Below are 25,472 nucleotides of genomic sequence, written 5' to 3'. Positions count from 1 at the left end.
TGAGAGTCCCTTGGACTTCCAAGGAGATCCAACCAGTCCATCCTAAAGGAAATCAGTCCTGAATATTCATTGGAAGGACTGATGCTGAAGCTGAAACTCCAGTACTTTGGCCGCCTGATGCAAAGAACTGACTCATAGGAAAAGACCCTGATGCTGGGAAAGATTGAAGGCGGGAGGAGAAGGGGACAACAGAGGATGAGATGGTTGGATGGCATCACTGACTTAATGCACGTGAGTTTGAGTAAACTCCAGGAGTTGATGATGGACAGGGAAGCCTGGGGTGCTGCAGTCCATGGGGTCACAAAGAGTCAGACACAACTGAGCAACTGGACTGAACATATTATAAAGATTAATTTATAAATTAGGCACAGTAATAGATTTACAATAATCACTAATAATAAAATAGAAAAACTATAACAATATAGTATAATGAAAATTATGTGAATGTAGTCTCTGTCACAATATATTCTATGGTATTATACTCACCCTTCTTGAGACAATATGAGATGATAAAATGCCTATGTGATGAGATGAAGTGAGGTGAATGATGCAGGCATTGTGACATAGCAGTAGGCTACTACTGCCTTTCTGATGATATGTCAGGAGGACCATCTACTTTGGGTGATCCTGGATCATAGAACCATGATGATGCTGATGGATGGATGTCAGGAGCAGACAAAGTCACTGGTTGGGAATCCCAGGATGGATGTAGCCAGAGGGCTTGAGGTTTCATCACACTACTCAGAATGGTTTGCAATTTAAACCTTAGGAATTGTTTAATTCTAGAATTTTCCATTTAATATTTTCAGACCACAGTTAACTAGGGGTAACAGAAACTATGGAATGTGAAACTGCAGATATGAGGGACTACTGTAATACTTAAAAGGGTTGTGCTGCTGTGTTGCAAATTATGTGGTGCTTTACAGCACACCTCAATGCATGGAAATTTTTATTTTTATTTTTTAATTTTGAGGATAGTGATCAACTTATCCTAACTGACTTATCCATTACCAACTAATCCTAACACAAGAGTCTCAAGAGTTAGGTGGCAAGTGCTCCATCAGATTTTTTTTTTCATCAGATTTTAAGAGCCCACCAATTTTTCAACTTTTGGCTTCCAAGATTCTCATTAGCAATAGCCCTTATCTATACAAAACAAGACAAATATGTGCACCTTAACACACCAGCAGTAACCAAGAGATGTTACTGTGGCCTGCCAGGAGAAGGCCTGGTACACACTACCACCAGTTTCCAATGTGGAACCTGGGACTGGAGAAAGGACTGAACCAGTAGACCCAACAAGTGGAGACTGAAGACCTAAATTCTAAACAAATGGGCAACTATTGACTGAATCGCCAGCAGTTCCTAAAGTGGAATCTGGAGACTGAACTAAGGGTTATGGTTTTCCAATCAAATAGGAAACTGTGGTCTAACTACGAGAAGGTCCTAACGTGGAGTTGCAGAAAGCCAATTAGATCGGGAGCTCAAGGCAAAGAGAGTGGAACTCTGAACCAAGAGGTACTTACCCACAGCCCTAGGAAATGGTGAAAAAGACAAAGAATTCAAAGGGTTTCCAGGGTATCACACCTGTGTTTCTCCTTGACTCCAAAGTCTCCTTCAGTCTCACTTTTGCCACCAAATACATTAAATAACAAAATTCAGCTGAGTAAAATTTAAACCTCTTATTGGCTTTATTCAGCAATTCATGAGTCAGGCAACATCCCATATATCAAACAGGAAAGAGCTCTGAGGAGCTGTACAAAATGGAAGACTTTTACAGGTAGAATGAGGCAGAACAAGAAAGTTATTCTAGCAAAGAGTCGATTGATTCAGGCAAGGTCACCTTCCTCTGGGGAACAACAGGGGCCTATCAAGCAAATTACCTCTTTAGTGCTGACCAGGGATTTCCAGACTGACTGGTTAAGATTACATTCCTGGGAGAGGCTGGAACTGTAATTAAGCTTCATATTAAGTCTCCGTTTGTGACATGGGCTTAGCACAAGTGACTCCATTTGGGGCCTTATCTCTTTTTTAACATACAATTTCCCTAAAAAATTTTTTGCACTGTTTACAATAACCAAGACATGGAAGCAACCTAAATGTCTATCGACAGAGGAATGGATAAAGACGTGGTACATATATACGATGGAATACTACTCAGCCATTAAAAAGAATGAGATAATGCCATTTGCAGCAACTGGATGGACCTAGGGATCGTCATACTGAGTGAAGTAACTCAGACAGGGAAGGAGAAATATCGTGTTAACATCCCTTATGTGTGGAACCTAAAAAAAAGATACAAATGAAATTACTTATAAAACAGAGACTCACAAACTTGGGGGACAAACTTATGGTTACCAGGGCAGCCGGGCAGGGGGAGGTTGGGAGAAAGGGATAGTTAGGGAGTTTGGGATGGACATGTACACACTGCTATATTTAAAATGGATAACCAACAAAGACCTACTGTATAGCACAGGGAACTCTGCTCAATGTCATGTGGCAGCCTGGATGGGAGAGGAGTTTTGTGGAGAATGGATACATGTATATATATGGCTGAGTACCATTGCTATTCACCTGAAGCTATTAGAACATTGTTAATTGGTCATAACCCAATACAAAATAAAGTTTTAAAAAACTGTATGCAAAAGCTTTTAAGTTTAATTAGGTTCTATTTGTTTATTTTTGCTATTATTTCCAATACTCTGGGAGGTGGGTCATAGAGGATTCTGCTGCGATTTATGTCAGAGAGTGTTTTGCCTATGTTTTCCTCTACAAATCGCCAGTCCAGGTTCGATGCATGAGACAGGGTGCTCGGGGCTGGTGCACTGGCATGACCCAGAGGGATGGGATGGGGAGGGAGGTGGGTGGGGGGTTCACGATGGGGAACACATGTACACCGTGGTGGATTCATGTCAGTATATGGCAAAACCACTACAATATTGTAAAGTAATTAGCCTCCAATTAAAATAAATAAATTTATATTTAAAAAACTGTATTCAATATATATCTATATATGTATACAGAAACATCCTTGGGATATATAGACCAAAATAATAAGGGTTCTTTCTAGGTGGTGGGAATTTTAGATGATTTTTGCTTTTCTGCTTTGAAATGAAGTGAAGTCGCTCAGTCGTGTCCGACTCTTTGTGACCCCATGGACTGTAGCCTGCCAGGCTCCTCTGTCCATGGGATTCTCCAGGCAAGAATACTGGAGTGGGTTGCCATTTCCTCCTCCAGGGGATCTTCCCAAGCCAGGGATCGAACCCAGGTCTCCCACACTGCAGGCAGATGCTCTACCCTCTGAGCCACCAGGGAAGCCCTTTTCTGCTTTGCTGCTGCTAAGTCACTTCAGTCGTGTCCTACTCTGTGCGACCCCACAGACGGCAGCCCACCCAGCTCCCCGTACCTGGGATTCTCCAGGCAAAACACTGAAGTGGGTTGCCATTTCCTTCTCCAATGCATGAAAGTGAAAAATGAAAGTGAAGTTGCTCAGTCGCGTCCAACTCCCAGCAACCCCAGGGACTGAAGCCTGCCAGGCTCCTCCGTCCATGGGATTTTCCAGGCAAAAGAGTGCTTTAGACCTTTCTATTTTATCTTCTGAATTTTTGTTATGACTATTCCTGCTGCCCAGGAGTAAAGTCATCTTGCTGGGCATATAATCTATGCTACCACACAGGGTCCCATGCTTAGAAGAGTCCATGTTTGGCTTCATATTCTGTTGTCACTATTTTGAAATTCTGAATAATTCAGGAACAAGGGACCCCACGTTTTCATTTTGCACTGAGTCCTACAAATTACATAGGTGGTCCGGTGAGGAGTATAGCTTGCCTCTTCAGTTCTCATCCAGAAATGTGTTGCTCTACAACTATCACCATGGAGAACTTGCTACTCTCATTTTTGTTTCAAGTAGAAGGGTAAAAAAACCTCTTAGTAAGGAGGCTTTCGACCTATTTTTTTTCACTGTCAGCAAGGCTGTCAATTCTCTCCCTGAAGGGAAGGGAAAGGCTCTGAGGGCAGAAAATTTTTTCTTCTCTACTAGATTTTAGTTTACCATGCTCTCCTAGCCCCTGAGAGGATGGATTGTAGGTGTCCATAATAGAGTACTGACTTCCAAAATGCCAATCCTAACAGGAGAAAAAATCTATTCTCCTGTGATCTACAATCAATCCCAGCCAATACTCTAGCATCATATGCATATATGTACATTTACATACATGAATTATTAAGTCATTCTATAATGAGCGTTCATGCCTACAGCCTTGCCAAGCAAGACTTTCATAATATCCCTAAGTAGTTTAGCAACAATTCAGAGCAACAACTAAAGCCATCTTCTTAGCTACCAGTGAATATACTCATGCCCATATTGGTGATTTTCTATAGTTCATTTACATCAACTAAGTTTTTTATTGTCAGAAAGTTTCATGTAATTCTCCACTTGGAGATTTCACTGTTTCTTTTGTAAAGATTATTTTTTTAACCAGGCACCCCTAATTCCAAAGAAATCATATTTTCTAAATGTCAAAATAATGTCCTTAACCTCCTTTATCTCTATGGTTTGTTTCCTATTTCTACGGTAATATCTACTCAGATGAAAGAGAGTCACAGTCCTAATGTGACCCAATCCCCCTAAAACCAGTGGTCTCAGGAATTCCTTGGTTGTCCAGCAGTTAAGACTCAGCACTTTCACTACCATGGCCAAGGGTTCATCCCTGGTCAGGGAACCAAGATCCTGCAAGCTTTGTGGCATGGCCAAAAACAAAACAAACACACAAGAAAAAACTAAAATATAAACAAAAAACCCAAAACAGTGGTTGCACATCTTGTCACAAATTTTGGGGGATTAATTTATATTATATCCATTAAATGTCTTATCAGCATGCTGTTTCATCCTTCAAATAAATCCACTTATCTAAATGAGAATTATAAAAATCACCACATTTCCTCTAAGGAGTTCTTTTGGTTCAAATATCCTCTACTAGCTTTACTGACATGGCATCAAACTCCCCAATGTTTCAGTGACCTCCACTGTCTCATAATTGTCACATAAACAAAAAACTTCTGGGACTTCCCTGGTGGCCCAGTGACTAAGACTCCATAGTCCCAATGCAGGGGGCCTGGGTTTGATCAGGGAACTAGACCCCACATGCCACAACTAAAGAGTTCACATGCTGCAACTAAGACACAGCACAGTCAAATAAATATTTTTAAAAATTTAAAATAAAAAACAAAAAACTTCTAATTATGGATACTTTCAAACACACACAAGTATAGAGAATAGTGCAATGAAGTTCCAGGTATCTACTACAGTTTCAGCAATTACATTCTGCCTATTTTAATCATGACTTCTTAATTTTGTTTCTCGATTTGGAGCAAACTTTGAGCATTAGATTCTAACTAGGAATACAGCCAAATTCATATTATCACTTGAAACAAAGCTGTCACCTAAGTAGCAGTTATCTAGTTAAAATCTAAAACCATCCCCACTCCCAGATTTTCCATCTCTACCCAACCTGCTTTCTAACTCCCTCTCCTCCCACCCCTGAGCTTCAACTAGAACTTGTCCCAGCTAACTGGTCTAATCCTTTCAACTACTTAAATGTGGGACAGGAGGACTTTGAGAATAGATTTGCTTAGCATACTGCAGAAGAGGCAAAACTGCCCTCTTACCATTGCATCCCAGGGCAATTTCATTTCAATTCTTTAACTTCTGTAGAAGTGAACAAATAACAGCATTCGAATAAAACTTATTTTTCAGAACTTTTGTTCAAAGATCTGTGTAAATGCATGCCCATGTCTATCCATGTGAAAGTGGATATTAGACAAAGAAGGCAAGAGCAAGGCTCAGAGGGAATAAGATGGAGGATTAAGTTATAGATCAAGGGAAAGGAAGCAATGATTCTAGGCTCCCTCTTGGAGCCTTTATCTCCTTTAATCTTCCCAGCAACTTCAGGTATCATCTAATTCCCACTTTACATATGAGGAAACTGAGGAAATTCAAACTTCAGAAGTTATATGGCTCAAGACACCCAGTTTGAGAATGCTGCAGGAGGAACTGAGTCTGATCTGACTCCAGAGCCATGCCTTTCTTACCTAAATAATAAGGTCAGGAGCACTGGAAATTGATTGGGATCCCCCAGGACAATTCCTTCTGAGGCCCGAGCCTCCAAACAAATGCTACTGTGTAATGAGACTTTCTCTCTTCCTCACCAGATGGTCCCCTAAATTAGTTGAAGCCTGTGGGCCTTGAATACAAAACAGGCAGATGCATCTCGATTATAATACAGCAGTTTGGCTTCAGTTGCAAGTGTTACGCTTTAAATATAAGAATGTGATTGATTTACAGTATTTTTTAATGATAGGGAGTAGCCCAGCCCCTGAATGCCTGGCTGCTCTTCCTAACAGATAGAACTATACCTAAGCAGGCCACCAAAAGTGAGAGTTCTATTTCTCTGGGACAGGCCTAAGAGCACCTTTGCCCAACCCATACTGTTGATGCTGCACCTAAGAGACCCACCAGAGGCAGTTCTTGCTCTTCCTCCCTTAGCCAGACTAGGCAAGAGTTATTTCCTCAATAAGTCCCCAGCTTGCTGGAATAATAACCACCTTGCTCCTTTCTTTGCCACCAGCATTTACCCTAGCCTGCCTGAATCTAGAAGCTGATTCCTCTAGACTAGAGATCTTGCCTCTTCACTGAGTTGAGGGGACAAAAGGCAGCTTTAAAACTTGCTTCTCTTTCACTCACATTTAGGATGCCTCCTTTTTCTGTATGTAAAGGCTCCACTCATCTACAGATAACAAAATTCTGCTCTAACTTTGAAACTGAGAAATCAGTCTTTATTCAGACACACGCTTCCTCTACAAAGCACAGCAGTTGGGTGGAGTGGAGGCAGCAGTGCGGAGGCAGGATCCAGGAGGGAGAGGGAAGAAAGCAATTCTGAAAGGGAGTGAGGAAGTCTCAGGGTGAGGGAAGGGAGGTGTCATCAGAGGGTGAAGCAGGCAGCAGAAAGGAAGATGAATTCACTACTGAGGAGAAATGGAGAAGGGACTAAGTGCCAAGCACTATGCTAGATGCTTTACATATACCAAGTGAGAAGGGGCTGGAAATGGGGAGAAATTTATGAATGCCATTACAGCAGTGCAGGTAAGAAGTAATTAGGAACTTAATAGAGTACTGAACGTTTGAATGGGAAAGAAGGCCAGAAGCAAGATTCACTGTGAAGGGAGTCTCACAGTGTAGACCAACTGATTGGGTGTAGAGGTCAGGGAGAAGGAAGAAACCAAGAGCTTTGGGTTTTCATAATAAGTGACTGAGAATGTAAGGGGAAATGACTGTCAGGAGATGCATGTACACAAGGTTAGTTCAGTTTGGGGCCTATTTGAGCTTTAAAATTTTTTATTATGCAAATTTCCAAACAGAGAGAAAAGAGAATAGGATACTGAAGTCCTACATACCCATTACCTAGCTCAATAACTGTCAACACACAACCAATCTTGTTTCTCATCAATACCTTAACCTATTCTCTCTCTCCCCAACTGAATTATTTTGAAGTAAATCCCAAACATCATATGATATCATCCATAAACATTTCAATATGTATTTCTGAAAAATATTCCTAACATAGCCACATATAATCATCTCAACTAAAAAGATAACATTAAGTCTTTAATGTCATCAAATACTTAATGATATCAGTAAGTATTCAAACTTCCTCAATCAGCTCCTTGTTTGATTTATATAGCTAATTGGTTAAAATCAGGATCCAGGACTTCCTTGGTGGCTCAGTGGTAAAGAATCCGTCTGCCAATGCAGGAGACATGGGTTCAAACTCTGATCCAGGAAGATCCTACATGCCACAGAGTAACTGAGCCCATGTACCACAACTATTGAGCCTGTGTGCCACAACTACTGAGCCTACACACCCAAGAGTCCATGCTCCACAGCAGAAGAAACCACAGTAAGAAGCCTGCACACCACAACTAGAGAGTGGCCCCCGACTCTCCACAACTAGAGAAAAGCCCACACAGTGATGAAGACCCAACACAACCAAAATAATAAATAAATTTCTAAAAAAATCAGGATCCAGATAAGCAGACCCATTGAACATAAGATTCATAAGATTGTCTCAAACAGACATTTGGAGATATCAAGCAGGCAACTGAAATTTTGGGTCCAAAATATAGAGGCCAGAAATATAGATGTGAAAATCATTTTTCCAGAAGGAACAGTTGAAGCTATCTGACTAGATGAAACTATTGAGTAGATATTAAAGGGGAAGAATATAACAATAAAAATGCCCCAAGGATAGAACCCTGGTGAAAGTGAAAGTCACTCAGCTGTTTCCAATGATTTGTGACCCCATGGACTATACAGTCCACAGAATTCTCCAGGCCATAATACTGGAATGGGTGCCTTTCCCTTCTCCAGGGGATCTGCCCAACCCAGGGATCAAACCCAGGTCTCCTGCATTGCAGGCAGAATCTTTACCAGCTGAGCCACAAGGGAAGCCCAAGAATACTGGAGTGGGTAGCCTATCCCTTCTCCAGGGGATATTCCTGATCCAGGGATTGAACCAAGGTCTCCTGCATTGCAGGTAGATTCTTTACCAATTGAGCTATGAGGGAAGCCTAAATATTAGAAGAAATAGTGGTTGTATAATCCATGGAATTCTCCAGGCCAGAATACTGGAGTGGGTAGCCTATCCCTTCTTCAGCAGATCTTCCTGATCCAGGAATCGAACCAGGGTCTCCTGCATTGCAGGCAGATTCTTTACCAACTTAGCTATGAGGGAAGCTATGAAGAACCCTGGCGAGCAACTAAACTCAGAAGAAGAGAGACTGAGGATGGGAACCGGGAGATGTTGTAGAAACCAGTACTCGAGAAACCAAGCACCATACTCGGAGAGTTGGAGAACTCAGGTTTATTATGCCGGCGGGCCCAGAGGAGTTAACACTCCAAGCTCTGAGCCCCGAACAAAGGGATTACAGAGTTTTTATAGCCAGACTGTAGTGGGCAACACTAGCTGTTAATAGGCTGGTTTAAACTAAGGGGTTTTGTGAGCGCGCGCGGGAACAGTGGTCAAGATGGGGAGGGGGATGCCTGACCTGGACAGGCATGATTAAGCAGGTTTACAGCGGCTGGGTGACTGCAAAGAGCAGGACAAGGGTGAGTGAGATAAACTCCAGTTCCTAGTATTGCAAGTCCCCACTTTCTGAGACTACGTGACCTACGTGACCTATGTGATCCAGACTTTGCAAGGGGCAAGGTGAGTTACAGAGGCAGAAGGAGGTAACATTTTAACTATTCCTTTTCAGAGAGAGTACTTTGGGAAAGAAACAAGAAGTTGAAAAGTTGAAAAAGCAAACAAGATACTGTTGTCACCAGAACCAAGAAATGAAAGTGCTGCACAGAGAAAGGACCACACAATTCTCCTCACTCAATGTTTTCCCTCAAAAGAGCCTTGTACTAGGACTCAGTCCTTACTTTGTTGTGTGACTTTCTAGTTTTGTTACAACCCTAAGTCCAAGATTCTTCACACTTAAAGGGGACTTCCCTGGTGGTCCAGTGGCTAAGACTCCATGTTCCCAATGCAGGGGGCCCAGGTTCCATCCCTGGTCATGGAAGTAGATCTCACATGCCACAACTAAGAGTTCACATGCTGCAACTAAAGATCCCTTAGTGCCACAACCAAGACCTGCCAAATTACCAAATAAAAATGAATATTTAAAAAAATAATAGGACCAGTCCTTCTTGTTAACAGACTGTTATGAGGATCAAATGAGAATGGAATCATGTGAAGAAGGCCTTTGTTGACTGCAAAGCACTGGACAAACAGGAGAGGCTGAGAGTTTAATACATCTTTATTGTTATTTGTATTATGTTAAAATGTAATTGCTGAATGGAGGACTGAAAGTTTTACTATTGGGAATCCTGAATTCGAAAGGCCATAATTCTTTAAAAGTCTCATTAGATATAATAGCCAGCTCTTAGAACACTGTGCTGGACACTGTTCTAAATCCTCCATGTACCTTAACTCACTTGATCCTAAAACAAACAAACAAACTTATGAGACATGTACTATTATTAATCTTGTCTTACAGATTAAGAAGCTAAGGCTAAGAAAAGTGAACAAACTTGCCCTAGGTCACATAGCTAGGAAAGTGGCTGAGCCAGAGCTCAAGCCAAGTCTTTCCTATGCCAGGGCCTGACTTCTTGATCACTACACCAAACTTCCTCTAAAAAATACGCCTTGGAAAATTGGAAGATCACCATATTGCAATCCTAATGAATTATGGATCTAGGCATCAATGGCAGCTATCATCACAAAGGCAACCAGACACAATGCTCCTGAAGGAAGCACATACCACAACCGATGAAGAAATCTTTGACTTCCACCCTCTTCCCCTCAAAATTAAATCTGAATCAAACAAACCTTTTAGATTAGGGTTACAGTTACCAGATAAATTTCAGGATGCCCAGTTAAAACTGAATTTCAGATAAACAACAAACAATATTTTTAGTGTAAGCATGTACCATGCAATATTTTGTATGTCCCGCATTTGGGACACAGTTATACTAAAAAAGGTATTGTTTATCTGAAATTCAATTTTAACTGGGAACCCTGTATTTTCAATTGCTAAATCTGGCAACCCTACTTTAGATCCATTTATAAAGAACACAAAGGGTAGAGAAACATTAAAGGAACCAGACTGTGGCTATCTGCATCAGACTATGGGTAAATGTATAAGACAAACAATGAGACTTCTTCAAAAAAGAAATGTTAAAGGGGAGAGAGAAAAGGAGAAACCTATAGACTAAAGAAACTTAAGAGACACAAAACTCAATCACAATGTGTAGACTGTTTGGATTCTGATTTAGATTATTGAAATCATCACAATCGTGATATTGTTAGTAACAAGAACACTGTTAAGTAATTCCTTAAGTATATAAAGGAATTCATTTTCTAGTGATATTGTGGGGTTTTTTTAAGAAGCCCTTATCTCTTATATTTAATAGACACATTTTGAAATGTTTATAGATGAAGTGGCATGTCCGAAAAGTGCTTCACAATAATCTGGATGGGAGGGAAGTGGAAGGGGTAATAAGACTGGCTTTGAATTGAGGATGTTGAAACTTCCTTAAAATGGAAGCAATTTACATCCTTTACAGCCTTTTTTACATGCGATTTCATTATATTTTTCTATTTCTGTTTATGTTTGAAATTCCCCATAATTAAAAAAAAGGTTTTTGAAAAAACAATACCTAACACAGTGCCTGACCTATTGTAAACACTTAATACATATTTGTTGGCAAGCAAATGAGTTTGTTAATTAAAAAAAAAAATAAAGCTTCCAGATGGTCATCAAATGGAGAAACATTTTGAAATGAGACTGTAAACAGACTCTATGATTTCAATACCTTTAGACTATGAAACTTTTGCACCTTGTTTTATGTCCCTGGATATGATCCAGTGTCTCCTGGTTTATGGTCTATGGGAACGTGAATAGAATTTGTATCCTGCTGCTGTGTGAAAATTGTATAAATCTTAATTATGTTGAATTGGTTTTAAAAAATAAGTAAAACTCTGGTGACTACATCAAAAAGCTCATATACCATAATCAAGTTGGGTTTATTCCAGGGATGCAAGGATTCTTCAATATACGCAAACCAATCAATGTGATACATGATATTAACAAATTGAAAGATTAAAAACAATATGATAATCTCAAAAGATGCAGAAAAAGCCTTTGACAAAATTCAGCAGTCATTTATGATTAAAACTCTTCAAAAAATGGGCATAGAAGAAACCTACCTGAACATAGTAAAGGCCATACATGATAAGCCCACAGCAAACATTATTCTCAATGGTGAAAAACTGAAAGCATTCCCCCTAAGATCAGGAGCAAGACAAGGGTGTCCACTTTCACCACTATTATTCAACATAGCTCTGAAAGTCCTAGCTACTGCAATCAGAGAAGAAAAAGAAGTAAATGGAATCCAGACTGGAAAAGAAGAAGTTCTCACTATTTGCAGATGACATGATACAGTACATAGAAAACCCTAAAGATAGTATCAGAAAATTACTAGAGCCAACCAGAGAATTTAGCAAAGTTGCAGGATACAAAATCAATACACAGAAAGCACTTACATTTCTATATACTAACAATGAAAAATCAGAAAAAGAAATTAAGGAATCAATCCCATTCACCATTGCAACAAAAAGAATTAAATATCTAGGAATAAACTTACCTAAGGAGACAAAAGAACTGTACACAGAAAATTATATGACACTAATGAAAGAAATAAAAGACAACATAAACAAATAGAGAGATGTTCCATGTTCCTGGTTGGGAAGAATCAATATTGTGAAAATGACTATACCACCAAATGCAATCTACAGATTCAATGCAATCCCTATCAAATTACCAATGGCATTTTTCACAGAACAAGAACAAAAAAATTCACAATTCATATGGAAACACAAAAGACCCTGAAGAGCCACAGCAGTCTTGAGGAAGAAGAATGGAGCTGGAGGAACCAATTCCTGACTTCAGATCATACTACAAAGCTACAGTCATCAAGACAGTATGGTACTGGCACAAAAACAGAAACATAGACCAATGGAACAAGATAGAAAGCCCAGAAATAAACCCATGTATCTATGGGTAACTTATTTTTGACAAAGGAGGCAAAAATATACAATGGGGCAAAGACAGCCTCCTCAATAAATGGTGCTGGGGAAACTGGACAGCTACATGTAAAAGGATGAAATCAGAACACTTCTTAACACCATACACAAAGATAAACTCAAAATGGACTAAAGACTTAAATGTAAGACCAGAAGCTATAAAACTCTTAGAGGAAAACATAGGCAGAACACTCAATGACATAAATCAAAGATCCTCTATGACCCACCTGCTAGAGTAACAGAAATAAAAACAAAAGTAAACAAGTGGGACCTGATTAAACTTAAAAGCTTTTGCACAGCAAAGGCAAATATAAACAAGGTGGAAAGACAACCCTCAGAATGGGAGAAAATAATAGCAAACGAAACAACTGACAAGAGATTGATTTCCAAAATATACAAGCAGCTCATACAATTCAAAACCAGAAAAACAAACCCAATCAAAAAGTGGGAAAAAGACTTATAAACAGACATTTCTCTAAAGAAGACATATAGATGGCTAACAAACACATGAAAAGATGCTCAACATCGCTCATTATTAGAGAAATGCAAATCAAAACTACAATGAGATATCACTTCACACCAGTCAGAATGGCCATCATCAAAAGTCTACAAACAATAAATGCTGGAGAGGGTGTGGGGAAAAGGGAACACTCTTGCACTGTTGGTGTGAATGTAAATTGATAGAGCCACTATGGAAGATGGTATGGAGATTCCTTAAAAAACTAGGAATAAAACTACCATATGACCCAACAATCCCACTCCTAGGCATATACCCTGAGGAAACCAAAATTGAAAAAGATACATGTATCCCATTGTTCACTGCAGCACTATTCACAACAGCTAGAACATGGAAGCAGCCTAGATGTCCTTCAACAGACAAATGGATAAGAAAGCTGTGGTACATATACATGATGGAATATTACTCAGTTATTACAAAGAATGTATTTGAATCAGTTCTAATGAGGTGGATGAAACTGGAGCCTATTATACAGAGTGAAGTAAGTCAGAAAGAAAAACACCAATACAGTATATTAATGCATATATATGGAATTTAGAAAGATGGTAATGATGACCCTATATGCAAGACAGCGAAAGAGACACAGAGGTAAAGAACAGACTGTTGGACTCTGTGGGAGAAGGCAAGGGTGGAATGATTTGAGAGAATAGCATTGAAACATGTATATTAACGTATGTGAAATAGATTGCCAGTCCAGGTTCAATGCGTGAGACAGGGTGCTCAGGGTTGGTGCACTGGGATGACCCTGAGAGATGGGATAGGGAGGGAGGTGGGAGGGAGGGTCAGGATGGGGAACACATGTACACCCATGGCTGATTCATGTGAATGTATGGCAAAACCACCACAATATTATAAAGTAATTAGCCTCCAATTAAAATAAAAATTAAAAAAATAAAAAAAGGAAGTTGTGGTACATAGACACAATGGAGTATTACTTAGCCATAAAAAGGAATGCATTTGAGTCAGTTCTAATGAGGTGGATGAACCTAGAACCTATTAAACAGAGTGAAGTAATTCAGAAAGAGAAAGATAAATATCATTTTCTGACGCATATATACAGAATCTATAAAAATGGTACTGAAGCATTTATTTACAGGGCAGCAATGGAGAAACAGACATACAGAATAGACTTATGGACATGGGGAGACGGGAGGAGAGGGTGAGATGTATGGAAAGAGTAACATGGAAATTTATATTACCATATGTAAAATTGATAGCCAACAGGAATTTGCTGTATGGCTCAGGAAACTCAAAACAGGTACTCTGGATCAACCTAGAGGGGTGGGATGGGGAGGAAGATGGGAGGGAGGTTCAGAACAGAGGGGATATGTGTATACCTATGGCTGATTCATGCTGAGGTTTGACAGAAAAACAACAAAATTCTGTAAAGCAATTATCCTTCAATAAAAAAAATAAATAAACTTAAAAAAAAAAAAAAACCTCTGGTTACTTAGTTCCAAAAAAGAATTAAAAATTAAATGAGACTGCAAGCATGAATATGCCTGAAAACACAAATCAGATTCATTTATGGACCAAGCTATATTCAAATGAAAACAATAATGAATTTGCTCAGACAGGGAATTTGTTTATTAAAGACGAACATCTGTGAAATTCTAGGCAGCAGAGGTTACATATATTACAGGTATTAATTTTGGTAAACACAGAAGACACCTTTAACCCTCCAAAAAGATGTTATGCAGAAAACAATCTACCTTAGATTTTCTTCAACATTTACTATTCCAGTGAACTGTTGTGGAAAATCATGTTAATTTCCCAAAGGCCTTTGGACAGATTTCCAAAATTGGAATGTTCAAATGCAAGTGATGGCCAATTACTAAAAATTAATGACTCCTCATGCTGAATAATGCATGCACTTGGCAGGAGGACTTTGACAATAATGCAGTGTTGTCAGTTTTGAATGCAGTCTGGCCTTACCTGCTAGGTACATGCAGGCAACCAAATTAAAAAGCAACCCTCTCCACCCTGACAAGGTGTAGGTTAGTATGTTTAGTGAAGTCTTTAGTGCAGGAGAGATAAGCTGTTTATTTTATGCTTAATATTACACTATATGGATGCACTTTAATTAATTCAACCATTGATGGATATTTCCCACTACTAAAAACAACAATGCTTTTGACCATATACATTTAGCCTTACATTCTGGTGCTTTAATTTCTAGGGGAGCGATTACAAGAAGTGGGTTAACTGAGCCAAAGAATATTTATAAATATTCTTAATTTTAGCAGAAACTTGCATGTATTTTTTAAATTAGGACTACAATGAGGAATGACGTTTTAAAAATGCAATCACCTAACTACAAGTCAACCATCTCACTAGTCTCACTTCAAATGCTAAGTATGCTTAAAAACTGCTTTAAATAGAAAATTGGGTTCTTAACCTCTCATCTGCAGCGCTTCTGATGTTGAAAATTCCGTGGTTTATTGTTTCAGAGCATCTTGTATCAGTATTTTCAGTTTGGTATTCCCTCCAGTACTAGAAAGAAGCAGTGGTTTAAATTGACTCTGTGCCACTGTCTCTGAATTCTGAGTGCCACTTTTATCTGTCTTTCCTTGGTCCCTTTTTGCAAGGAGAGCTTGGTTGTCTGCACTCTTTGAAAGTATTTTTATTGGTATCTTTCCCTCATTCTTTTTCTCCTTCTAATCTTAAAGATCCCTTTATTTGCTGTTCTTCAAATTCAAAAATAACAAATGCTTGTTATGACCAGTGAAACAATGCAAACAATGCAATTGAAGAATGTATAAAGACAAGGCTAATCATTCACACCTCGACCTCCTGATGTGATCAGTATTAACAGGCTGCTGAGCCTTCCACAACTCCCTTTGCTCATTACCAACAGATCAAACATATGTGCACATATATAAAATTGTTTGTTTTCTGCAAAGCATAATCACACCATACACATTATTCTGCAACTTGTTTCACTTAACTAAATGTGCGTGTGTGTGTGTGTGTATAGATATAGGTCATCGCTGGTGGCTCAGTGGGTAAAGAGTCTGCCTGCAACGCAGGAGACCCAGGTTCAATCCCTGAGTTGGGAAGATCCCCTGAAGAAAGAAATGGCAACCCACTCCAATAGTCTTGCCTGAGAATTCCATGGACAGAGGAGCCTGGTGGGCTACAGTCCATGGGGTTGCAGAGTCTGCAACACATAGTCGGACATACACACATATACACACCTCACACACATACAGGTAAGGTGGTTGCGGTTTAGTCAGTACACATGTATTAATATATATGTGACAACAGACAATGTATGTCATTTAACAAAATACAGTGGAGATACTCTGCAGTCTTAAGCTCTTTTCCAGTTCTAAAATTTATTTTTGTATTCCTTTGGAGAACGTAGCACCATGTATTTGTAATGGATTATTTAATGTCTTTCTTCCCAGCTATACTGAGAGTTCCTTAAAGGCAGGGGGTTAATTTTGTTCACCATTGTATCTCCAGATTTTAGGGTAGTGCTGCCAGGATAGTACATGCCTAAAATCTATTTGTTCATTATTTCAGTGCTGAAACTTTCAGTCCACTTAAACTGGGTCACTGCCAATACTCAAATATACGTGTCTTTAGGAACTCAGGGCTGGGTAAATCACCACTCAAAGTTATTTGGATGGAACCTGGTGACAATACATTTTAAAAATGTGTAATATTTTGTGCTTTTTAGCAAAAACCCCTTTATGTCACAAAAATGAATTTTAAGACAGCGCACATGTTTAGCAGAAAGCGAGCTCTACACTTGTAATTAGACCTGAGTTCTAGTTCCTCTTCTGCCGTTAATTACTCTGTGATCTTTAGAAAGTTCCTTACCCTTCCTTTCCGGTCCTGGTTCATCTGTTGTTCTAACATTCATTAATTCCACAAATATATACTGTCCACGGCGTGCTGGTACTAAGGCTAGTGATACAGGGGTGAGTAGCCTAACAGCTAGCAGCTAATGAATGCTTATTCTAGGCTTGGTCTTTTGCTAATAAAGAGTCAATGGCACTATCTCATTTAATCTTCTACGAGATAGCACTACCGTGATACTTTCTGTACATTACAGAGGGGGAAACTGAGGCATAGCGAGGTGAAGTAACCTCCCCAGCATACCAAATGACGCGGTGAAGACAGCACTGGATTCCGGACCGTGGGGCTTCAGATACCGTTCCAATAACCTTAGCGACTCCCTGCCCTCATAATCTGGTGACTGCTTCAGTGGTCTACATTTAAACTCAGCCCAGGGGTACTGGATGGAGCACCCTCTTGGTGCAACGTCTCAAGAGTTCGTCAGAGAAACCAATGAGAGACCTGACACGAGCTCGGTCAGACGGAACGCTCTACCTCGCTCTCGCAGTTTCCACGCCCGGAAGATGCGGTGGTGGGAGGTGTCGGCGGGTCGTACGCGCGCACGCACGCCTCTCTGGGCGTCCCGTTTGGTCTGGGCCGGCGTGCGGGTCACGCCAACCCGACGCGCTTCTCGGAACTCGGCAGGGGGCGGGGAGAAAAGGCGCGCTGCGTGCGCGCCGGCCCTTCTGTCGTCGGTGCGACGGGAGGCTCCGCCCGGCCGAGGGCTTCTTTGCCCCGTCCCCTTCCCGCGCCGTCGTGGCGGCCACTTCCTGGCCCTCCCCACCTTTTGCGAAACCAACGAGAGGACACCGCCTGCATCTAGAGCAGCCCGACCAGGAACGTAACCGAGTGGCGCGCGAACGTGAGAGGAAACCTGTGCGCGGCTGCGCTTTCCCGCCCCTGAGCCGTTCTAGACGCGGGTGAGTGCTGCGGTTCCGGCCCGCACCTGGAGCTGCTTGCGGAGCAGCCCCCGAACGACCCCGCCCCTCTCCGGGGTAGGCCTGGGCCCTGGCTCACTCCCAGCATGCTCCGCGCGAGGTGCCCAGGCAGGTCCAGTGGGAGGGAGAGATTGAGCGCGAGCTTCCTAGAGGCGCTCCCTCTGCCCCTCCTTGGGGTCTTGGGTTGACCATGTTCTCCCCCTCACTTCTGTTCTTCATTTCATCCTCCTCCCTTTTCCATATTCCACCGCAACCACCTTCATCTAAAGAGACAGAGTGGAAAACCACTCTGGTAGTTTCTGCCTTGTTTGTGCCCATGTGCAGTTTTAAGTTTCCCTCCCCTCTGCATCAAATATCCTATCATGTGCATCACATATCATGTGCTACTCCTTAGGAAAATTTGTGCAAATGACTTATAAGTAGTATCCCTATCAAGAAGAATCCTGAAATCCATATGCCATCATCAAGCTAAGAAACACTAGTGAATTATCATATATTGACCAGAAATAATATGAAATGCTGAAGACCTATATAAAAGAATTCATTTTGCAGTGCATCTGACAATTCTGCTTGTTTCCTGTCAATTCTCTTTTCCTTATTAGAGCTGTGTTTGTTGACCGAGTTCTGTGAGTGACACAGAAAAACTGTCCTGTCTCTTTCCCCACTCCCCCACCCCTGCTTAAGAATTACGTCTGTCAAGCTATTCCACACCCGGTCCTTCAAAGGTAATGGAAGTCAAAGTCCATTTCCTCTAAAACCAAGGGTTGGTGTCCTTGAGGCAGTATGGTGATGTTAGGTGCAAGATCTGTTAAATTATGGTTAACAGATCTTACATGTTCATTTATAGGAAAACAGGGTTATTCAGTAACCTGTTTATTATCAATAATATGGATAGAAGCACTGTTGAGGTCATTGTTCTGTACTAGAAAAAGCATTAAACTGATGTCAGGATAGCTGATTTCTCGTTCATTTCTACTACTAACTGTGACTTTGGGTCAGTTACCTAACCTCTGTGGACCCTCTGTTTCCCTATCTGTAAAATGAGAAAAGTGACATTAAGTATCTTTTAAGCCCACTTTCAACTTTAAGAGACAAAGGGAAAAATCTAAGTAGCTCAGAACATTCCTTGTGGAGATGGAGAGGAGATTGGGAAATTTTCAACAGTTGTATTTAATGTTGACTTTTCTTTTAATTTCTAATTGGAATCAAAGTGTAGACTTTTTACTTCCCCAAAGAATAAACAGATGCCTTTGGAGGAAATAAAAATGTTCATTAATGGTCCCCAGATATGCCTTATATTGACTCATTTCTCACCCAAATAACTTAACTCTTTTCATTATGGGCTTTTATTACATCAGTTAGTTGAGATACTGTGTTGGAAATCATTTAGTCTTAGGCACAAGAGGGTAAATATTAACAAATATGGTATCAATTCCAAGAAACTTGCTTTAGATGTACTCAAAACACCTGATAGTAGCCACCAGTTAAATAAAGCATTAGATTGAGAACAAAAGCCAGCACAGATACCAGTGGTGATATAGCAGTTGTTAGTGGTTTTATTTGTTCAGTTTAACATTTTCTTGTAAAAGTCCATTTTTAGCTACAGGGGTATTTAAATAATATAATGCAAGCTTGTGAAACAAAATTCCTTTCAAGAGAATGATGGACAGACGACCTCTGTAACATTGGTGTCTGGGGTCAGTGCTTTAATTCAGTACTTGGTTAATTAAATCCCCATAGATGAAGTGCAGAAATAGCCTCCCAGAAAATTCTATGGCTGTGAGGTATTTCTGCAAAGTTCCAGGTTATACCTAGCAGTAATCAGATACCATTGGAAGCAAAAAACTCTTAAGATCCTCTTGTACTATTTGTAACTGATTCCATGTCAAACCTGGGTGCCTTTTTTTTTTTTCCTTAACATTAAGAGCCAAATGTAAGTATAAGGGAACTATCAAATCATTAGACTAATCCTTTTCTATTAAGTATCCTAAAGTTCTTTTTCTTCTTTATAGGAAAAATGCTTTCTGAAAGCAGTTCATTTTTGAAGGGTGTAATGCTTGGAAGCATTTTCTGTGCCTTGATCACTATGCTAGGACACGTTAGGATTGGTCATGGAAATAGAATGCACCATCATGAGCATCATCATCTCCAAGCGCCTAATAAAGAAGACATCTTGAAAATTTCAGAGGATGAACGCATGGAACTCAGTAAGAGCTTTCGGGTATACTGTATCCTCCTTGTCAAACCCAAAGATGTGAGCCTCTGGGCTGCAGTGAAAGAAACTTGGACCAATCACTGTGACAAAGTAGACTTCTTCAGTTCTGAAAATGTTAAAGTGTTTGAGTCAGTTAACATGGAAACAAATGACATGTGGTTAATGATGAGAAAAGCTTACAAATACGCCTTTGATAAATATAGAGACCAATACAACTGGTTCTTCCTTGCACGCCCCACGACGTTTGCTATTATTGAAAACTTAAAGTACTTTTTGTTAAAAAAGGATCCATCACAACCTTTCTATCTAGGTCACACTGTAAAATCTGGAGACCTGGAGTATGTGAGCATGGAAGGAGGAATTGTCTTAAGTATAGAATCAATGAAGAGACTTCACAGCCTTCTCAGTATTCCTGAGAAGTGTCCTGAACAGGGAGGGATGATTTGGAAGATATCTGAAGATAAGCAGCTTGCCGTCTGCCTGAAATATGCCGGAGTGTTTGCAGAAAATGCAGAAGATTCTGAAGGAAAAGATATATTTAACACCAAATCTGTTGGGCTTTTTATTAAAGAGGCAATGACTAATCACCCAAACCAGGTAGTAGAAGGATGTTGTTCAGATATGGCTGTTACTTTTAATGGACTGACACCTAATCAGATGCATGTAATGATGTATGGGGTATACCGTCTTAGGGCATTTGGGCATGTTTTCAATGATGCATTAGTTTTCCTACCTCCAAATGGTTCTGACAATGACTGAGAAGTGAAACGAGAGTATGTATATGATTGCCGTACAAGACGTGTGTTGTTATTTGTAGTAACAACTGCATATATATCCAACACAGCAGTATGTTTCTTTTTTTGTTTTCTTTTTCAATTTGGTGGCACTGATTTATTCCCACATTGAAGTTTAATGGTACATTTTAAAATAGGGTGGAATTTTTTTCTTAAAAAATGTGATAATTTCAACTGTGTTGGAAAGAAGTGTCTTAAGAATAATAATTTTACAAATAAAGGATATATTTATAAGTAATATATGTGATAAATCCTAAATTATGAACATTAAAATCTGTGTGGCACATATTTTTGCTGATTGGTTACAAATTTAACGTGTCTTTTTAGCTTGCTTTTTAGCTTGTCTTTTTAGCTTGCAAATGAAATCTCTAGTTTCGAATCTGTGATTAAAGTAAAACTTTTAGCTATGTGTTTCTGTTACTTCTAATATTGGTTTATGTTCTAAGCCCTCATAAGTGCCAGTGGATTTGCTTTCTCAAAATACACAACCAAGGAACCAAGAGAATGTTCTCAACCCCTGATACAGTGAAAGTTGAATGTCTCTGAAAGTGAAGATTACTTACAAAGGTTAATAATTTTCCTGGGAGCTAGTTTAGTGGCATTCCTCAGCATGTACAATTTCTCTATGCATATACTGAAATTGGAATGGTGATCATAAGGAATGTAATGTCATTTAACTGCACTGTTTCCCAGTTAATCAAGCTGTTAGCTATGGCTTGAATAAAAATATACCAGTTGAGATTGATTTACTCCTGCAGAGCAAGTGAGTTCTGTGGAAATCTCCTTTGTTGTTGTTTAATCGCTAAATTGTGACCAATTGTTCTGAGACCTCATGGACTGTAGCCTACTAAGCTCCTCTATCCGTGGGAGTTCCCAGGCAAGAATACTGGAATGGGTTGCCATTTTCTTCTCCAGGGGATCTTCCAACCCAGGGATCAAACCCAAGTTTCCTGCATTACAGGCGGATTCTTTACTGCTGAACCACCAGGGAAGCCCCTTTGTGCTTAGTCTCACAGTCTTGCCCAACTCTTTGCGACCCCATGGACTGTAGCCCGCCAGGCTCCTCTGTCCATGGAATTCTCCAGGCAAGAATACTGGAGTGGGTTGCCACGCCCTTCTCCAGGGAAGCCCCTTTAAATCTCCTTTAAAGAACTCCTTTTGGTAGTCTGGCAGTTTCATTTACCTGGGTTGAATCTGCCGTGGTTTTTGTTTACCTGTTCAAATTTTGAGATTTTTTTTTTGCATGTTCTTGATTGTACCATATGTTGATTGCACCTATTTGGTGTGGAGGCCTTAACCTCACCATTCACCTCGGATTACTATGCCATTTGCCTGATTTCAGTGGCTATATAGAAGCTTTAAGGATGGTGGATACAATAACTTCTGTCTTCATAAATTTGTGAAATACTTGGAGCTGACTTGCCCTCTAATTGGGCCTGCACATGCCATATTAAGTCAGAGCCATAAGCCCCCACAGAGTGAGAGACCATGACATTTTAGAGGTCAATTTTTCTTATAACTGGCCTCATGATGTTAATAGTCTCCCACAGCTTTTGTAAGCCAGAAAGAGAATTTCCTTAAGAGGGCCTTGGGCTACAAATTATCAATCATCAGAGTAGTGTGTAAAACCCTTTGTTTTAATTTGTACGATTTTCCTCATTGGGGCTCTTGGTTAAGATGAAAGGTTATTTTGAAAAATAATAAAAACCCTTTTATCAAGCACCCTAATATGTGGTCTTAGATGTAATTACTACAAACCAAATCATATTCAGTGAGTATAATAATGCACAGTATTTCACTGAGTGTGACACTCAGTTTACAAGTATCACCTTGCCCCCAACACCAATATATTAAAATTTTTTCTAGTGTATTATCACCTTCAATTACATTAGGGTATCAAAATATAGTTGAAATAAATATATTAGAGAATGTATTCTATTGTTTGATTTCCTAGTGGGTACTAAGGTAACAATTGCTTTTTAAACCAAATTGATGCTCTTGATTGTATTTTTATACGAGTATTCCTTTATAAAAGGGACTTCCCTGGTAGCTCAGCTGGTAGAGAATCCACCTGCAATGCAGGAGACCCCGGTTCAATTCCTAGGTTGGGAAGATCTGCTGAAGAAGGGATAGGCTACCCACTCCAGGATGCTTGGGCTTCCCTAGTGGCTCAGCTGATAAAGAATCCACCTGCAATGCAGGAGACCCAGGTTCGATCCCTGGGTTGGGAAGATCCCCTGGAGAAGGGAACAGCTACCCACTCCAGTATTCTGGCCTGGAGAATTCCTTATAAAATATTAGTTGTCTTAAATAATACACTGTCTCTTTGAACATATTTGTACCTAGTCTTATAGATAAAACTGGAGTCAGTAACACAGAAAATTGTGCTACAGAGGTCATGGTTACAGATTTGATCATCATGCATTCAGTAGTCAAAAACTGTAACCCTAACTACAATCTTATTGGGAAGAGAGTTGGGAAGAATGGAGGTCTAATGAGAATTGATCATGATTGTGAATATATTTTATATATGGCTGGCTAATGCCTACTTAATTGGACAACACAGGTCTAAACCAGTTCCCCAAGTGTGAGACCCACTGGCTGAATGTAAATGAGAGAAAACTAAGTTTCTTCTAAAAGTTATATTTATCTTTCTGGTTTTCTTGAATGCAGTGGAAACTGCACCTTGACTTTCACTAGGCCCCAGGCCATCTCCTTGCACAAGTTCAGTCACTAGACCTTCTTTTTCAAAACACTGGATTTGGAGCAAAATATAGATTAGATCTCTTGGCTTTTTTCTTCATGTAGCTAGAAGATTGCTTGTGTATCAAATCTGATTTATAATGTCCAGATTTTTCTGTAATGCATTTAAACAAACCCATCTATTGGGCTTTCTTAAAGCAGGGAACACCTGTATTAGAAAAGCTACTGAAAGCACAGTTTAGTAGTGATGTACCACTAATTTTCCACTCATTTGAAATATTCTGTTCCTTTTAGTGCCAGCTCACTTGGATTGATGCATTCACTGCATGTCTGAGTGGTTATGTGAAGAGCCTGTTTGTAAAAATTTAGCTTTTTTTTGGCATAGAAAAAAAATCAGAAATTTTTGACAACCTTCCCACAAAGGAGTCCCCAAAGTCTAATGAAAGAAAAATAACTCAATTCCAATATAATCAAAGGTAAAATACTGTATTCAAAGGACAATGGAGGAAACTACTTATTTAGAAAGTATGAAATTATGGTGTGTATCTGGGGTCTCTAGCATAATAGAAAAGTCCACTTTTATTAGTGTGGAATCTAAACACTATACTATTCCTTGCATATATTGAGTATCCATTAGCTCAACACTAGACCTGGTTATTTTGTGGAAAGCAGAAAGGCCCAAACACATGATTCATACAGGCAGTCAAACAATCATATTGTATAAGCTTTGCATGAGCAATAAAACAAGCCATTGTTTACTATTAGAATATGGTGGTTCTTTTTTCCTTAAAAATCATTTTGATAGGTTCTGTTTCTCTTAACCCATGTAATTCCCATTTCTTTGATAGTTTTCACTGATTCTGTGCAAGAATGGCCACACTGGTTTTGCCATTGCTTTGGCAGTTTAGTGAAAGACCTGGCAGGAAGAGCAGGGCCTAAAAATAAAACTAAGATTTTCTATGAATGGATGGATGGATGGGAGTGAGAAGCTGCATGTGCTCACTTGTGTCTGACTCTCTGTGACCCCATGGACTATAGCCCGCCAGGCTCCTCTGTCCATGGGATTCTCCAGGCAAAAATACTGGAGTGGGTTGCCATACCCTTCAGGGATCTTTCCAACCTAGGGATTGAACCCAGGTTTCCTCTGGTGGCTCAGCTGGTGAAGAATCCACCTGCAATGCAGGAGACCTGGGTTTGATCCCTGGGTTGGGAAGATCCCCTGGAGAAGGGAAAAGCTACCCACTCCAGTATTCTGGCCCGGAGAATTCCATGGACTGTATAGTCCATGGGGTCACAAAGAGTCAGACACCACTGAGCGACTTTTACTTCACTTCACTTCTTCATTGCAGGCAAATTCTTTACCACTGAGCCACCAGGGAAGTCCAGGAAGGAGGAAGGATGCCACTTAATTATGTGACAGGCTTACATTTGGGGAAAAAAAAAAAAGTAAGCAGTGCTTCTAATGAATAAGTGATAAGAGACATCTACAAAGGTATTCAAAGTGTAAAATTGGGATGTTCTAATAGTCAAAACACCAGGCCCCTACCATCAGGAGGAAAAAGTGGTCCTAACTTGGGGCTTCCCTGGTGGCTAAGACAGTAAAGAATCGCCTGCAATGCAGGAGACCCGGGTTTGATCCCTGGGTCAGGAAGATCCCCTGGAGAAAGAAATGGCAACCCACTCAAGTATTCTTGCCTGGAGAATTCCATGGACAGAGGAACATGGCCAGCTACAGTCCAGTCCTAACCTGATGGAAGACTATTTTTTTTAATT

General features: G+C 40.0%; 1 protein-coding gene across 1 annotated transcript; it reads left to right on the top strand.

Annotated features, from left to right (window-relative positions):
- Positions 1-17,728: 17,728 nt before the first annotated feature.
- Positions 17,729-23,622, top strand: C1GALT1C1 (C1GALT1 specific chaperone 1). Its single transcript, XM_061137813.1, has 2 exons — positions 17,729-17,969; positions 20,000-23,622. Exon 2 carries the CDS (start codon positions 20,005-20,007, stop codon positions 20,959-20,961), a length of 957 nt encoding a protein of 318 aa, XP_060993796.1. The 5' UTR covers positions 17,729-17,969; positions 20,000-20,004; the 3' UTR covers positions 20,962-23,622.
- Positions 23,623-25,472: the final 1,850 nt, after the last annotated feature.

The sequence above is a fragment of the Dama dama genome, chromosome X (genome assembly GCF_033118175.1).
Source record: "Dama dama isolate Ldn47 chromosome X, ASM3311817v1, whole genome shotgun sequence".
Lineage (NCBI taxonomy): Eukaryota > Metazoa > Chordata > Mammalia > Artiodactyla > Cervidae > Dama > Dama dama.
This window is presented reverse-complemented; position numbering and strand designations above follow the sequence as displayed.